At 38.5% G+C, this 18,144-nt stretch overlaps 1 protein-coding gene across 9 annotated transcripts in view; it reads right to left on the bottom strand.

Moving 5' to 3' along the window:
- Positions 1 to 18,144, bottom strand: part of Prune2 (prune homolog 2 with BCH domain) — a 266,156-nt gene that overhangs the window by 23,062 nt on the left and 224,950 nt on the right. For 7 of the 9 annotated variants that reach the window (XM_046459423.2, XM_058583991.1, XM_058583990.1 and 4 more), the window contains exons 11-13: positions 17,202 to 17,402; positions 6,365 to 6,538; positions 443 to 545 (exon numbers count right to left, since the gene is read on the bottom strand). In XM_046459423.2, the coding sequence (XP_046315379.1) occupies positions 443 to 545; positions 6,365 to 6,538; positions 17,202 to 17,402 (478 nt within the window). The remainder of the gene's footprint in view (positions 1 to 442; positions 546 to 6,364; positions 6,539 to 17,201; positions 17,403 to 18,144) is intronic. The other 2 variants (XM_046459424.2, XM_058583989.1) reach the window with 1 other exon arrangement.

Here is an 18,144-nt window from a genome sequence, read left to right as displayed (position 1 = left end):
CTAATTTTTGTTTGCTTGTTTTCTAAATTCAGGTACCACAGAAAAATACATGAGTTATAAATCTGACTTTCAGAAATGATAACTATGTCATCAAACATTAAGGGCAACTCATATTAAACAAGGGCAGAGATAAATGAAATCAAGTTTTCATCAGTGGATTAAGAACTTATTATCAGGAAACAAAAATAATACTTTGCGCAAAGGAAATGTTACAGACATTTTAGAGGGAGAACAAACTCTGCTCACTTTATTTTCCATGAGTTCTACTGACAAAAGAATTCCTTTAAAGGTTCTAGCCTCTTAAACAACACTCCTTGACAGCAATCTTATTAACTTTTTATCAAAGGCTCAGGATATTCTACATCACCTACTTCCCTTAATTGCCATTACATACCCACAGACATTTATTTACTCAAAGCACTTTGTCATAAGCATCACTCACAGGAAAAGATTTTCCATGACATAGTGGTAATCCGCCCGACTGCTGTCTGGCAGAAAACAGGCGGCAAACACAATGATGGCATTTAGGCCGTCCCCATAGTATCCTGGGGGACAAACAAAAAGACATTTGTAACCGATTGAAAGCTCTTAACAAGATCCTATTGATAAATCTGAAGATTTGGCAAGTATGTGTATGGAAATGATAGATATCGCATGAGTTGACTAGAGTTCTATAGCATATACACATATAATTATCTTTTGATACTCAAGTAACTTGTTAAATATATAGTGTGAGCATATTTGGATGATTTTATGTACTGTACATAGTTGTGCATAGCACATGTATCTATACCTATCTATCTCTTTTATATATATATATATATATTCAACTTATCAAAAAAAGTAACCTTTTTTCCTCCAGAGCTTATACATGCCAGGTACGCACTTCACTCCAGCCCCAGGCAACACTGTTTTTGCAATTTATATAATACAAATTTATTTTTAAAAGCTAATTTATATACTATTTCTTCATTCTGATGGCTAAGAAAGAGGTTATGTTGATTCTCTTTAGCTCTTTTTAGTTGTAGTCCCCAATTCATTCAGTTCGTCACTGAACTGCAATATCATCTCACACCCACACACTCCAGTAACCAGATACTAGTCAACAGACATGTACAACACCTTTGTTTGATTTCAAGGCCTGGTCACTTGTGTGTAATACCCCTGGGACCTCTGAACTCAATAGGTAGCATAAGGTGTATGAGAAAAGTTCTAGCCAGGCTTAGAGTAACTGAGCCCAGAATTTAGAGCCTAGCCTCTTAAAGAAAGGGGCACGCTCAAGAAGGGCCTGGCTAAATTCTCTTTGAGTTTTATAAAAATAGGTGGTTTGGGAAAACTTGAGAATTACTTCCTAATAATAAGATGGTGAGGGTGGGGAAGTGCTGTGTGTAGGTGATGCTGAGGAAATAGGAGATGGTCAATGGAAGTCAGTGTGGCCATTGACACTTCAAGGGCTAAGGAACATGTAGACACATCTCAGGACATTATTCCTGTCTTTTGAGAGATCTGACATCATTTTGGCATTGTTCTGTCTTTTAAGCAAACTTTTTATTCCCTTAGAGCTCATCATTGAAATTCATGGCAGGTGTCTGTCAAATCCCCGTAGGTAGGAGTATAGAACAAATTGCGTCTTCAACACCGAAACTGGGAAGCGATGTCCTGTATTGTCATTTGGGTGGGGGGTGCTGAGTCTTGAACCCAGGGCCTCAAACATGTTTAGCACACATTCTACTGCTGTGTCACAACTCCAGCCCTAGGCGACACTTTTTTGACTTATTATTTTTAAAATAGCCTATCATTTTTTTAATATCCCAATTTAAATGATATTTAAATATCATCTAGTTCTGGACAACAGAATCATGAAATAGAGATTCCCTCAGAGTTTTGAGAAGGACAGAACACACCTTCGTGTCTGAGTTGGTCCTCTCAAACTCAGTGTTGCACTTTTTCAGAATTCTAAATATTCCTCTGGTATAAAATGCTGACTGGGTATAAATTTGGATGGGTTAAACAACTCCTAAAAAGCAGTTTAATAAGATGTTCTCTACAAAAAGAATATGACTCTACTGCAAGGCGGTGGGGGAAGAACGAAACCAACCAAAAATATATCCAGCTGTGGGCTTGTGAGAATTACTAATTTGCGGTTGCTGTATATGGTGTTATATTCTACAAGATGCTACCTATGGAAGCAGCCACCCTGGAACTCATGTTTGTGAAAGAACATTACAGTAGCTTCCCTTCTGATGTTTTGCTTTAGTTCCAACTTTTCTAACATGTAAGCATTTACCAACTTATTTTCAAAATGCAAATATGAAGGAAATGGCAGAAAGAGATATATTTTAAATCAAGAAAAGCTTGTTCTACCAATTTCATTTCTGAGAATTCATAACTCAATGGAAATCCACGAAGGATATGGTGACTTAGCTAACACCACAAAGATATGCATTTTATACTGAGCACAACAAAAACAGTTCATTAAAAGAGACGACAGACATAATGAATCCAACAAAAAAAACAAATAAGCACACATCTTTATAAATGGGGCTGTCTGGCTCCAGGGTATCAGAATATTTTCAAGGTCATGACTGATTTTGATTTCTTTTTTCTGGTTTCTGTGAAATTGTTTTTCTGTATTTTTTTATTGGCCCAACATTTTAATTTTTTATCGGTTGCATTATAATTATACATAATAGTGGGATTTGTTGTTACATATTCATATATGCACACAATATAGCAATTTTTTTAAAAGAAGAAAGACGGGGGTTTATAAATAGTATTTGAGAAGTCATCTTAAATGGCAATTAGGCCCCTGTATGAATGCTACAGATGGTGCTCTCCAGAACTCATTTAGTGGAAGGAACACTTGAGGGATCAGTGTACTGCTTCGTGATCACTGTCTAAGTGAGGAATATTTCTTTATATAAATATTGCTGGACTTTTCAAATAGAAATAGTTCCTCATACTCTAGGTTAGAGTTGCTGTAAGAAGGGAAGAAGAGATGGGAAAAGAAGAGAATAGGAGAGAAGGTAACTTAGGAAAGGAAGCAGAAGGAAAACATTCCTCATGAAAGTTTTCCTCCTAAGTCAAGAGTCATCATCATCGGGCTTCAGGGACACTTTGGGTAATGCCTGCTGGCGAAGTGCAATGACTAAAATGAGTGGGATCATTTGCTCATTGCCCCCGCCCCCACTCCAGAGGCTTCCTGGGTAAATTTCTATCCTAAAATATGCAGAGTTTCAGGTGAAGTTGCCTGTTGGCAACAGCATAACTTATATGGAGTTTGGTTTTTAAAATATTTACTTTGTCAGACTCTCTTCCTTATAAACATGAGGTAGACAGGGTACATGTGGTGGGGGTGGGAACAACCCCACCAAGGAGCCTCCTTGGGCTATCTGAAGCAGTGGTGGCAAGCCTTACCTGAGGTGGCACAGACAGGCATGAAAGGGGTGTAACACAAGTTTGCTGGCCAGCAAATGGAATGGAGAGAGAAGGAAAGACGTCACAGTCACAACCCAAACACACACACACACACCAGCCAGCAACTCTTCTCCGCATTCTTTCCAGGATCATCTGTCCAGCAACATTTCAGAGAAGGTTACCTGAGTCTCCTATAATGAAATAAGAGAAAAAAAAAAAAGAACAAGAAAGGAAACAGGAAACTCCTTGTTAAAATTCTTTCCGTGTGATTGTCCTTGGTTATTTAAATGTGTTCTCTGTTCTAAGTTGAAAAAAAGCCATTTCTGGCCTCCATGTGACCCCATGCCCTTGACTTAGCAAAACTAATTATAACTATAACACTTTTTGCTTTTTTTTTTTTTTTCCATTTAAGCAGATGGCAGGGATAGTGTTTCTGGGATCATAGAAAGTGAACACTGGCGTTGGGATCACCTTAATTTGACTAGTGAAGTAACTGAAGCCCAGAAGAAGTAAATGACTGATAAGAGGCAGAGGCCACTAAGTGGCAAAGATAGGCCTTAAACTCACAGGTCTGCATTGTGTTCAGGACTTATGACAATAGCTCATATCAAAGTCGCCAAAGCTGAAGACTGAACTATTTGTTCCAACCCACGGGGAGCACCTGGCAGTGTCGGACTTTGGGGCCAGCTTCTGCAACTCTTTTGCTAACCCCCCTTCCAATTTACCACACAGAGCACTGTCCACGGTTCCCTAAGGACCAGAGGGGAAAAACGGCCTCATACCAAAAAGGCAAAGCTCCAGAGCAAGGCTCATGCTCGCTGAGAAGTCTGCTTTTTAAATGCTCATCAGAAGCCAGGATGACAAACTCAAGAGATCGGTAACCAAGAAACTTTGTCATCTAAGATCTGAGAGAGGGATATAAGTTTCCAATATGGAAGACAAGTCTTTGGCAAATTCAGAAGTAACATCCAAACACTCTTTACCTACAGGATACAAAAGCGGTTGAGCGTGTAAGAAGGTGGCCTCTTGCTGATGGACCGGATGAGAGCAGCCAGAGGTACATTCATGCAGGTCAGTGCCTGGAGGAGGCTGAGGTAAAGCCAGGGAGAGGAAAGGCACCCTTCCTTTCAAAACAAACTGGACAGTCACACAGACAAAATCAAGCTTGCCACACATGATGGAGGGGAGAAAATGCCAAGGGCAGGAGGTGGCAGGCACAGAAAGCTCAGCAAACCAGGTTAGCCCTAAGGTCTCAGGTGAGTTTCTAGAAGCCATGACAGGCAGAGGCAGTGGCTCTTCCCGACCATCTTGGTACTGCTGTTAATCACTTTGTCCTGATTTAGGCTCCAGCTCGATGGGCTTAACCCATCCAACCAGCCCACCTGACTTCCCAGGAGTTGACAAATAGGTGATTCTGCTGGGGGACTGAGAAAGAACTCAGCCGAGGACAGCAACATCAGAGCCTGCCTTCATCACAACACGAGGACCTTAAGAGCCGAGGGGGTAAATGTCGCCGGGATTATCATGGGGTGACTAATTTACTTTGACAGACTTTCCTGTATTTTCTATCCTTTTTTAAGAATAAACATAGGCCACACTTATAGTCAGCCTTTGTTTCATTTCCCAAAAGCAAACAAACCCAAAATACCCTATGGGTGGCACAAAGGAGGAATGACTCTCTGAGAAGATTTCGAGAGTCATTTCAGTTGTGGTTTTCACCCTAAAAACAAAAGGGTTTACTATAAGGTCACTTGTCTGTTAGCAGGATCAGGCCAGCCTTCATTCCAAAGAGGTGTGGGACAGGTTTCTCTCCAAGACCACTGTCCCTGACCCCACAGCAGCTACCACAGGGGCATACTGCCATTTCAGGAGAGGCAAGGCAAACATGGGGCATGGCCAAGGGCTCCGACTGGCATTCTCCCTCACTGTCACAGTTGGGTTCCCTGAATGGTCCTGGTACTTATAGAAGGTGGCAGTGCATGGGACAGAAAGGGAAAGCTCTACTGATGGAAGGATGTTTAACTGAAATAACAAAACGTCCTCAGGTTCTTTAGAAAACAAATGTTGCGGATTTAATTCAGTGCCAAGACTCTTATTTCCCTGTACTCATTGAGGAAGACAGAACATAGACAGCAGCAATTGTCTGGTTAGCTTGCACTTTTTCTGGACCAGCTGGTTGGTTACAGTGGCACCTCAGGAGTGCGGGAAAGGAATTCATGCAGTAGAAAAATCAAAAAGCCGTGGATGTTTTCTGAAGTCGACAATGTTCAATGTGTTGCTTGTGCTCCTCTGACTTTTTTGAATCTCAAATTAATCAAGGCTCTTATGCCCCTATAGGCCTCAAGAAAGCACTGAAAATACAAAATATGCTTTCCCCTTTCCTGGTCCCTCACTAAGCAGGTGGAAGCTTTCACAGGGATTAGAAATTGTTGGACCTAGATCTGACGTAGTTTATAGAAAAGCAAACTTTAGGTAGGAGGAAATAAAGTACCAGGCTGAGTCTAAAAAGATTCCCAAAAGCTTCTGAAGAGAATTCAAAAGGCATTTTATAGAAATGAGTTCCACCAGGTCTTACTACAGGACATGGTATGACACACTATAAGCTATTCAGTTCAACACTGTTGATAGGAATTCCAAACAGACATTAAGACATTGGACAACTATGGCTTCTGAGAAATTTGGACAGATTATAACATGGCACACAAAGACCTTTTTACATTGAAAAGTTTTTGTTGTTGTTGTTTTTGTTTTTTGCCATAGTAGACTTTCAAATTTTTAGTGGATAGAGGATAACGTAACACACTTAACTCTCTGTTACCTGAACACAGACTACAGAACATGGTGTCTTTGGGATGTCATGTTACAGAGAATCCTGGTTTTATTTATTTCTCATTTAAAAATATGGCCACCCCTCCCCATTTCCCAGATTCACACATAGCATGACTACCTCCGTGAGAAATGACTCTCCTGTAGGGCTCGATGACCTTCATGTCAATCCGTTGCTCTTGTTCTCCAATCACCACTGTCCTCCACAGCCGGTTGTCTTCCCGTTCCTCTTCAGCTGTATATTCTGGAATAGACTCAGACTCTTGACCAGAATCTTTGTTGGCTGTGGAATCTTCTGGAAATGAAGCACAAAGCACAAGGCTGAAGGAGAAAGACTTCCACGGCAGAAGTAGCAAAGTGATGGGATCATAAGCTACTTCATGGCAGAGCCTGCCTGGTGCAACACCGGCTATGTGCAGCGTTTATAGAGCTTAACATCACCCTGACCACATAAAGTCCACCCAGTGAAGTCTGTTCTATTGACTGGACAACCACATCCATTGCTAAGGCCACAATGAGGTGGGGATAGGTGAGTCTAGAGCTGTCTTGAGTCAATAGAGTCCCAGTGGAGGATAAACTGGTATCAACTCTTCCTTGATCATGCCAGATAAAGACTCTAGGTCTTGCTATGGGTAAAAGATCTGATGGCTCAGAGTGTTTCAGGGACTATAGCTTGTGATGATATTATTATCCAAGATCCTTGCTCTCAGACTCTTAGAACAGGGTTGAACCCCTTTCTCTATTGAAAGCACATCTGGACATAAATTTGCTATTATTTCCCACACAAATATGGAAATATTTCTACTTCCAAATATGCTGCAGAAAGGTTTTATAGTAAGGGAGAAACAAGTTTGTAGACCAAAAATATATCAAGGTCCCAAATTCATAAGACTCCTAAATTTAGGGGTTCATAAGACAACAAAATCTTACTGAGTATTCTTTATGAAGAAATTTACTCTTTGCACCCCCAAATGTAACCATTTTGTCTTTTTAAACTTGTTTTAATTAGTTACACATGACAGTACAATGATCTTGACATATCATACATTTGAACCAGATCCATTTTGTCTTTTAAAAGTGATTGCTTCCATTTTTATTAGCAATACTAGTAGAGTTCAGCAATGGTTATTCTGTATATCCTAAAGTAATTTGAAGGAAAAGACTATTTATAATTATCACAGTAATCCTGAGATATTGTCATTCTTATTTTCCTATTTGTGAAAAAAGACCATTGAATCTGTACTGCACCTTCCTTATATTTCTCCTATAGCACTTTGATAATAATAGCAATACTCTTTAGTATTTAACATCTTATACCAGGCACAGTAGTTTTAAAATATATATTAAGCCAATGCAAAAACTGACTCCAATGTAGTCTGTCTCAGATCACAGAGTTAGTAAGCAAATACAGTTAAAACCTTTACCTTCAACGCTTCTAAGTTATCACATTGTGCCTTGACTGTATGGTTTTCATTCTTATTTATTTTATGAAGAGGCTGAGAGTGTCTTGGGCTAAGGAACTGAGTCTAAATTGCCTTGAGTACTCACCTCCACCAACACACACTGCACATAGCTTAGAAACCTACTTACTCAGTATACTCAATTAAAAACTGGGAAGGTCAGTGGGTAAATAAAGGAAAGTTTGGGCTAGTTCCTAGAAATTTAGGTAATCTGTAAGGGAGCCACAACAAAGACATTACATCCCAGAACATTCTGCCATTTCACATTCAAAAGTGTCTAATGACCTATGACTTGCAATAGGAACATGAAGTTTGATTGGGAAGCAATCCCAGCCATTTTTGCCAACACCAACAGCCACCACTATCCACAGAGCCTTGGCTCACCTCAGCTTCAACTGTTCCCACAGTGCCTGAGAGCATATAAAAACAGAAAACAGTCACCTTTGGTTTCCAAATGAGCACTATGTCACTTGTGCAAATCTACCTGTCTGGAGTCCCTTCCTGCTTTCTTTCTACTTGGGTTAGTAATCTTAGATGCCAATCCCAGTTGCGTTACTGGGACCCTGTTATTATTTGAATAAGAGTTGTCCTCCAAAGCTCCTGTTAACACAGGAATGTTTGGAGGTGAAGGGATTGGATTGTGAGAGCTGTTACCTAATCTAGTTAGAATGGACTGGGTGGTAACTGTAGACTAGTGGGGCAGGGCTGGAGGACATGGGTCACAGGGCATAACCTGGAAGGGTTCATCTTCCCCTTGGTCCCTTCCCCACTCTGTCTTTCTGCTTCCTGGCTGCCATGAATACTGCAGTGCATCCCTCATCCCCTTCTGCCAAGATGTTCTACCTCACCTTAGGCCCAGAGCAATGCAGTCAGCCATCTATGGACTGAGACCTCTAAAACCATGAGCCCCAAATAAACTGTCCCTTCTCGAAATTGTTCTTGTCAGGTATTTTGGTCACAGCAATGCAAAATTGACCAATATTGATCCTATATTCCATCTTGCCTCAGCTCCCTCAGAACCTGACGTTCTGATGTGGGTTTGTCTTCTGACATTCCTGTACACACAACTTGAAGAGACCCTTGCTTGTGATGAGCTTGCCATCCATCAACCCCTCTGCTCTGGTTTATGCCTGGTGATCTATGTGGGGGTAAAAATAGGGTTTGTTTTGTTTTCTATATGCTTTTATGGAATTTGCCTCACCAAAATAATTTTCTGTATACCATATTCTTTATTCTGGTTATAAAAGTAAAATATACACCAAACAAATATAGTCAACTGAACTTTCACAAAGGAATCAAGGCACTACAATGGAGTAAAAATAGTCTTTCCAGTAAATACCACTGGAACACTTGGACATCCATTTGCTAAAAATAAAAAAAAACAAAAAAGAATCTAGGCACAGATCTTAGACCTGTCACAAAAATTAACTTAAAATGGATCAGTAGACCTAAATGTAAAAAGTAAAAAATCTTAAAACTCCAGAAGATAACATAAGAGAAAAATCTAATTGATCTTGGGTACAGAGATGACTTTTTAGATATAACATCAAAGTCATGAGCCATGAAATAAATAACCGACTAGCTAACTTTATTCAAATTAAAATTTGTGCTCTGTGAAACAATGTTGGAGAATAAGAAGACAAGCCACAGACTAGGAGAAAATATTTACAGAACACACATTTGAGAAAGGACAGTTATAAAGTATAAAGAGTGATTAAAACTCAGGAATAAGAAAGTGAATAATTTTGCCTATTAAAAATAGGCAAATATAAAAAGATGTTCAAGATCATATGTCAGTAGGGAACTGTAAATTAAAACAATAAGATACCATTATATCCATTATATACCTATTAAATAGCCAAAAATCAAAACACTGATAATACCAAGTACTAGTGAAGACATGGAGTCAAAGGAATGCTCATTCATTACTGATGGGAATGTAAAATGGTGCAGCCACTTGGAAGACAGTTTGATAGTTTCTTTTTCTTAATATTTATTTTTTAGTTGTAGGTGGACACAATACCTTTATTTTTTTATGTGGTGCTGAAGCTCGAACCCAGTGCCCCATGCATGGTAGGAAAGCGCTCTGCCACTGAGCTACAGCCCCAGCCTCAGTTTGACAGTTTCTTACAAAACTAAACAACACACTCTTACCATGCAGTCCAACAATCATACCCCTTGGTAATTATCCAAATGACTTGAAAATGTATATTCACACACACAAAAAAACAGACAGATGTTTATTTATAGCAGCTTTAGTCATAATTGCCAAAACTTGGAAGCAACCAAGATCTCCTTCAGGAGGCAAATAGAAAAATAAACTGTGGTACATCTAGGCAACAGAATAATGTAAAGTGCTAAGAAGAGATGAGCTTTCAAGACATGAAAAGATATGGAGGAACCTCAAATGCATGAGTGCAGGAAGCCATACTTACTGTGTGATTTCCAACAATAAGATACTCTAGGAAGGACGAAGCTCGGCAGACACTTAACAGGATCAGTGTTTGCAAAAGGTTAGAGGGGAGCAGAGATGAATCGGTAGAGTCCAGAGAATTTTTAGGGCAGTAAAACTATTCAGTGTGATATTATAATGGTGGATATAGGTCATTATATATTTGTTTAAGCCCATTGAAATACACCAAGGGTGAGTCCTAACGAAAGCTGTGGCCTTTGGGTGATAATGACGTGTTGATGTAAGCTCATTGATTATAACATACCACAGTGATATAGGATGCAGGTGGTGAGGGGACAGTGTGGTGGGGGAATGAGGGCATAGGGGAGCTCTTTCTGTTCTTGCCTCTCATTTTACTGTGAACCTAAAATTTCTCTAAAAGTTTAATTGAAAAAAGGAAAACACATAAAAGTATAAGCAATACAGAAACTGCTCATAAAATAGGGAAAACTGTCAACACTGCTCTCACTCATTACTGTTTGATGGGTACTATTTTTCCTTTGTCCACACACACTTTTTTTTTTTTTTGCCAATAAGTATGATTATCCCATATGATCTGAATGTTCTATACATACTGTTCTTTAATTTCATCTACCCAATGATACAATATGGGCATCTCAGGGAATATAAATCCTACTCATTTTTAAAAGGAGACTTCAAGTAGTTTCATTTTGCTGATGTCTTTTTTTAGTGTATCAGTCCCATGATGATGAGAATTTACTTTTATTTCATTTTTTAGTAAATAATTTGTTCCAGTATGTATCTGGAAGACTGGATCAGTGGTATAAGCATAATTTTGTGGATATTTTTGTCCTTGAATACACAGCACCAAAATATATGCTGAGTGCCTGCTCCCTCCCTCTGTCATAAGCCTGGAGGCTATCAAAGTTCTTCACACTTGAGATTTAAGGTGGAAATAATCTCACTGTTGTTTTAATTTGAATTTCCTTTTATTACTATATAAGGTGAGAATTTTTAAATGTTTATTGGCTATTTATATTTCTCTTACTGACAGAGAGGTACCTGTGACACGCTTTGCTACAGTGGTCTTTATATGTCTGGTGTAGTTCTTTATACAGAACTTTGTCAGACATAGTGGGGCATGATGGCACATGCCTGTAATCTCAGCAACTAGGGAGGCTGAGGCAGGAGGATCACAAGTTGCAAGCGAGCCTTAGCAACTTGAAGAGACCCTGTCTTAATTTTTTTTTTTAAAGGGCTGAGGACATAGCACAGTGGTACAGTGCCCCTGGGTTCAATCCCCGCTACCAAAAGAATATAAAACAGAAAGAACTCTATTTTGTAATTATTATTCTGTCTTGTGCTTACCTTTTCAATTTATTTATATACATTTTTGCTTGTTTGTTTTGGTACCAGGAATTGAACCCAGGGGTGCTTAACCAGTAGGCAACATCCGAGCCCTTTTTATTTTTTATTTTGAGACAGGGTCTCCCTAAGTGCTTAGGGCCTCATTAAATTGCTGAAGCTGGCCTTGAACTTGCAATCCTCCTGCCTCAGCGTCAACTGCTGGGATTACAGGTGGTGTCACTGATTCCATTTATACAATAAAATTTTACTAAACAAAAAGTTTAAAATTTTATATAGTTGACTTGTTAAGTTTTGTTTTTTTTAATCATGATATCATAATAAGAAAACAATCTCTATCTTAAAGTATGTATATGTATGCACACATACATTTTCTTATACTTTATTTTTTAAAGTAGCATTATTACTCGCTTTAGTATAGAACCTTGGGGCTGGGTGTTTTTTATGAGGTGTTATTCCTAATGTTTCAGAATGTGGGAGCTGGCCAGTTGCTGGGACTCCTCCTTCTTCTGCCCTTTCACTCACTTGATTTAAATGGGGTAAAGGGAATGATTTAAGAAATAGAGGTACATTGTGTTCTTTTAAGGTGTTCACTTCTAGAAGTCAACAATACAAGCTAGGAAGAAGTTAAAGTAGCTTTATTAAGTTTCTTGAGTTAGCAGTACTCTCCTGATCTTAATAATTCTTCTGCTATAACTATAAATCATCATCTTCCCTCCAGCATTCATTTTCTGACTATTTGCAAAAACTTCCAAGTCTTATTGAATTCTCTATCTCCAGGCCCTGAGAATTCAATGCTTCGTCTCACACCGTCTTCATTAAGAAATGCTTGCTTCCTTTTCTCAGTGATCATCTTTCTCCCTGGTTACTGTAGAGGATAATTAAACCCTCATACACAGTGGGGAGAGGTAAACTTGAACATTTCCTTTTGACTTTTGAGATGATCTAGCACAAGCTCTTGAATGTCCTGTGCTATACACATCACAGCAGTACTGGGGATTGAACCCAGGGGCGATTTACCACTGAGCTACATTCCTAGTCTTTTATTTTTTTCTAACTTTCTTAAAATTTTGAGACAGGGTCTCACTAAGTTGCCAAGGCTGGCCTTGAGCTTGTGATCTTCCTGCCTCAGCCTCCCAAGTTGCTGAGAGTATGGGCATGCACACTGTACCCAGCAGGGAATCCATTCTTGTGCTCCCTATGGACCAACTAGAGACGAGTTCAGATGTGGCTTTGCTGTGGGGACATGCACCTGTGTAGCAGGTTAGTTTTCTATTGATGGTCTTGCAGGGATAAAATGAATACTCTTAGAAGCCACTCTGTTTGCACTTTTCCTTGTTATAGGAAAACATCCAATGTACAGTTAAGAAATCTTTAAAATTCTTTGGGTGACAAACAGCAAGGCAGAAAGTTAATCTGAGTATAAAATCTGAGCAATGTGAGAATACCAAAAAAAAATCATCCTCTTTTCAAAAAACACCATTACAGACAGCATAAAGGCTGCTGTAGGTAAGACCCAGGAAACTTAACACTTGATTAGTTTATATGCAGAGTTAAAACAAGAAATTGTTTTTATAAGCTGGTTGCCTGTAGGCTGTGAAAATATGGAAAACCATAATAGGAATGTTAAATGAAGTAATTCCCTGATTATCTGGAAATAATATTGGGGGGCTTATCAACCCAGAAAACTGTCATTAGGAATTAGTGTTAGAAAAAGCAGCTTAGATAAGGTCACTAAGCATCCCTTGGGAAACTAGGAAGGAAAAGTTAAGAGGACATGAGTGTTTCCTATAACATTCTTATCAGGAATATGCAGGCAAAAATTCTTTACCATTTTTCCACTTCCCTTATAAAATCCTTTGCTGAGATCTGAGTTATGGTAAAAATTACTATGTGGTTGGTTTAGAAAATAGGAATAGGTCATATTTTTTTCTGATCTTTGAATATTTTTAAGTTTCTAGGATTCATAAAGCATCTAAAAACACAAAGATAGTTCTTAATATGAAAGACTGCCCACCTAAGTTCTTCACTATTTACATATTTCTGACCTCTTAGGCACACTGTAATTATTAAGGGGAATCAAATCTTACTTATATTGGTAGCTTAAATTATATTTCTCAACTTTTTGGACGCAACTATTAAAATGGTTTGAAAGTGAAGACCAATTTAACATCTTTTGATTGAGATTTAAAATTTTTTTCATATGCAAAATTGCATATGAAAAAAATGCACTGGCTACTGTGATTGAAAAGAGGCAAATGGCATAAAAGTCTTTGAGGCTGTAAAGACTCCTCAAATTGTGAAAATGGTTGGATAAAAGGAGGTATAGAGTGAAGGTGGCTATCATGTTGGCGTGGCATAGGTAAGCCTAATTTAGTAAAAGAAGCTCTCCTTTTTGTCAGTATGTTCTTAGGGATGTAGCACGGGCCAGAAGCCACCAACAACAACTCTGGGCTTGAGTGTTGCTCTGCCATCTCCTAGGTATGTGACTGTATGACCTCAGGCAAACTATTTAACCGCTCTGTGCCCTGGTAGTCTCATCTCCCAAGTGGTAGAAAACATACCTATTTTATAGAGTTGCCATAAGGATTAAAATAGTTAATGCTATGAAGCACTTTGAATGGCTTCTACACATAGTAAGCACTCAAAAAGTGTTCATTACACTAGATTAATTATGCTTCTGAAAACTCGTACCTGAAAAACTTAATTTTATTTAGAAGAAAATAAGCCACTAGTTCAAAATACTTGCATGAGAAATCCCAAAAACATGAAGATTTAAGCATTTATTTCATGCTTCAGGATCAAAATGTATTTATATTCCTCCTTCATATGCAGTTGTTACCCATGTCTACATGTTTATAAAATAAAGCTCTTCAGATGTACTCTTCAATACTTATGCTTTTTTGTTCATCTGTTTAAAAGTGTTTGAATATACACTTTTCATTTGGAAATCAAGGTAAATTTTCAAATTAAACTTAGGTTAAAATTCTGTCCTTTAAGATCTAGGAGAGGGGTTGTGGCCATTAAACTAGCTCTTTCAACATAATTATGTCAACTAAATAAAAAGAACTATGTCAGCAAGTGGCAGTTTTAATTACTAACTTGCAGCAGCCAACACCACTTTGCTTCACAGTTTTGCTATTTATAAAAATAAAAGGTTCAGATGTGGTGTGACAAAGTTCCCCACAGCAGAAAAGTAAAAGGGGGAGGAGAGGGAGGAACCGGCAGAGTCTTGCCATAGCTGTCTTCTAAGGGATCTTAAGTCAATACATTAGCAAGAAAAGAGCTGGGGCAGCAGCGGGGATAGATGGAATAGCTGGGGAAGACTCACTGGGGTGCCAGAAACAAGTAGGAATTCAAGATATTCCTTCCTAACATCTCAGGAGGCTGAGGTAGGAGCATAGCAAGTTCAAAGCCAGTCTCAGCAACTTAGCAAGACCTTGTCTCAAAGTAAAAAATAAAGAGGGGTGGGGAGGTGGTTAAGCACCCCTGGGTTCAATCCCTGGTACCAAAAAAAAAAAAAAAGAAAAAGAAAGAAAGAAAGAAAGAAAAACTTTAATTTTATATTTGTGTATTTCAACCTACAAAATCAAATATCCAGTTACGTAGGCAGCCCTCTGTATCCATGGGTTCCAAATCTGCAGAGTCAACAAACTGCAGATGGAAAATATTCAGGAGAAAAACAACAAAAAACCTTCGTCTGTTGAATATGCACAGGCATTTTTATCTTGACATTATTTCCCAAACAATAAACAACTATTTTTATAGCACTTATATTGGGTTAGGTATTACAAGTAAATGATTTAAAGGATGTAGGAGGGTGTACATTAGTTACATGTAAATACTGTATCATTTTATAGAAGGGTCTTAAGCATCTTCCGATTTTGGTATCTGTTTGTGGTCCTGGAACCAATCTGCCATGCATACCAGCGAGAACCTTAGAGAAATTCACAAACAGGGCTGGAGTTGTGTCTCAGTGGTAGAGAGCTCATCTACCACATGTGAGGCCTTGGGTTCGATCCTCAGAACCACATAAAAATAAATAAAATAAAGGTACTGTGTCCAACTACTACTAAAAAGTCAATATTTTTTAAAAAATAAATTCATGAACATGATGAAAATTCAATATAAAATTTCTACTTAAACATAATAAACTTTAGAACAAGCAGCTTATTGCTTCTGCTTATTTAACTTAAGGAAACAAAGCCTTAAATTCTGGGAAGACAGGGTCTAAGTTTGTACTGGTCATGGTATTACCCTGTTGGTTCAATGACCATTGGTTGAATTAATTAGCTAATTTGATGAATTTCCTAATTATATTTTCCTATGAGTGAAACTTCTAGATTAGTTGACTCTAAAAGTCAGGGCATTGTTTAATTGTGGTATTGCTTTTGTGTGTGTGTGTGGTACTGGGGATTAAACCTAGGCGTATTCTAAAACTGAGCTACATTCCCAGCCCTTCCTTCCTTCCTTTCTTTTCTTTTTTTTTTTTTTTTTTTTTTAAATTTTGAGACAAGGTCTTGCTAAATTGCTTAAAGCCTCACTAAGCTGCTGAGGCTGAACTTGGACTTGCCATCCTCCTGTCTCAGGCTCCTGAGTAGCTGGGATTACAGGTGTGTGCCACCACGCCTGAGTACAGTATTGCTTATTAAGACTAGAAGAATTTTTACAAGGAAGAAAAGCAATAGCCGTGGCCAAGAGTCTCACTTTGACTTTGAAACATCATAACTTTGGAGAATGCAGCTGGGTAAAAGTGAAACAAAAACCATAAGACCCTATTTTTTTCTAAAGTGAATGCTGTATATTTGCCTATACTTATTGACAAACCAAACTTCATTGAGCAAGGGAAAGAACTAAAGTGAGACTTCTATTCAAATTAGAAGTGTCAATCTTTAATCTGGCAACTTTCCATCTTCTTCCTTTTTGTCTTTCCTCTACTCCACTGACTCCACTTCCTCTTCCTTCCTACTGTTTTGGAAATATTAACCTTTAACATAATAAAGTCTCTGCTCTGGAGAACAGACATTCTAAGGGGAAAAGAAAGACAATAAACATGCAAACAATTAAATAATATAATTTCAATTAGAGATTTATGGAAAATAAAATGAATACTTGGGATAGGGTATGATGGGGTGGGAGGAATAGGGAAGTGGAAAGCACCTTTGATGGGAAAAGTCAAGGAAGGTCTATCTGAGAAGGTGACAACTGATTAAGGACTGAATAAAGAGGAGGAACCACTGATACAGTTTGGATCTAAATATGTTTTTAAAATCTCATGTGTTAGGAAATGCAGCAATGTTCATAGGTGAAAAGATTGGATTATGAGAGGTAGACTTCTTCAGTGGATTGATTCATTTGATGGGTTAATACTTTGAATGGACGACTGGGTGGTAACTGTAGGCAGGTGGCGTGTGACTGTAGGAAATAGGTCAGTGAACTACTCCTTGTCCCTGGCTCCTCGCTTTCTCCTTCCCTCTGCTTCTTGGCTGCCATGAATTGAGCAGCTTTCCCCTGCCATGCCCTTATGGCATGATGGTCTGCCTCACTGCAGACCCAGAGCAATGGAGTTAGTCAACCATGGGCTGAAAGTCTGAAACCATAGCCCCAAATAAACTTTTCTTTTTTTAAGTTGTTCATGTTGGGTATTTTTGTCATAGTGATGAGAAGTGACTAACACAGCCAACGACTTACCATTTACCGCAGTCAACTTAGTGACTTACCATGGCCAGTGTACTCAAAAGAATCTGCTTCATCGGGGGTATCGAGTTCATCCACATTGATGTCAATTTCATCTGGACTGTCCAGGTTATCGTCAGAGAGAATAGAGCCTTCACTTTGGTCCAAGGAAAGATTGATATTTGGAGCTGTGAGTTTGATTCTCCGAGGATGAGTCCCATTAAGATCCAGAGAGTTAGGAGGCTCTAAAGAAGGAATAGCAACATTTAACTACTAGAATATAAACAAAATTGCCAAGAATAGGTTTAGAACCCACTGAAAGCATTTTTAAGGCCCTTTCATTAAAGGCAGATCTGCTACAAATCCTTATAGGGGATATGGACTCCCTTCTTGTCAGCAGGCCTGAGAACTTGCTTCCCTCCAACCCATCTGTCAACCATGGCCATGTAACATAGGAAGTAAGAGCTATTGCTAAAGGGAAGAAAACTATTTTTTTTTTAACTTTTCTATTTAGGTTTAAGGACTTTATGCAACTATAATATTGAATTAAATTTTTATGGGGTATTTAGCAAAGTGTCTATTTTCTAATAATTCTTGTCAACTTTGCTTCTGTGGGACAGAGGTTAAGAATTCTGTTTTGTTCACAGACACTTCCAAAATAGTTCTTTCCAGATCCTGACAACACTAATTTTCAGTGACCTTTCTTGTTTTGTTTTGTTTTCAAATAAAACCTGAGGTATCCTCCCAGGCTACATTCTTTGAATGTACCCAAGCACACTACCTCTCATGCCAATATTGTTTGACATCCGTTCCATGACATACGTGATAATCATATTTTAAGGCTCACACCAGTAGCTCCTACCCTTTTGTTGTAGCATGTATCTTTCTGCTCATTTAATAGAAGCAAAACTGGGAAGTCATTTTAATCAAGTTCATCTCAACCCAAAAGAGATAATCTAATATGGTATAATAAGAAATATGTTGATC

The sequence above is a fragment of the Marmota monax genome, unplaced genomic scaffold (assembly GCF_021218885.2).
Source record: "Marmota monax isolate L192 unplaced genomic scaffold, Marmota_monax_Labrador192_F-V1.1 WCK01_AAM20220418_F8-fsc00059, whole genome shotgun sequence".
Classification (NCBI taxonomy): Eukaryota; Metazoa; Chordata; class Mammalia; order Rodentia; family Sciuridae; genus Marmota; species Marmota monax.
The sequence above is the reverse complement of the archived record's forward strand: the minus strand, read 5'-3'. Positions and strand labels throughout refer to the sequence as shown.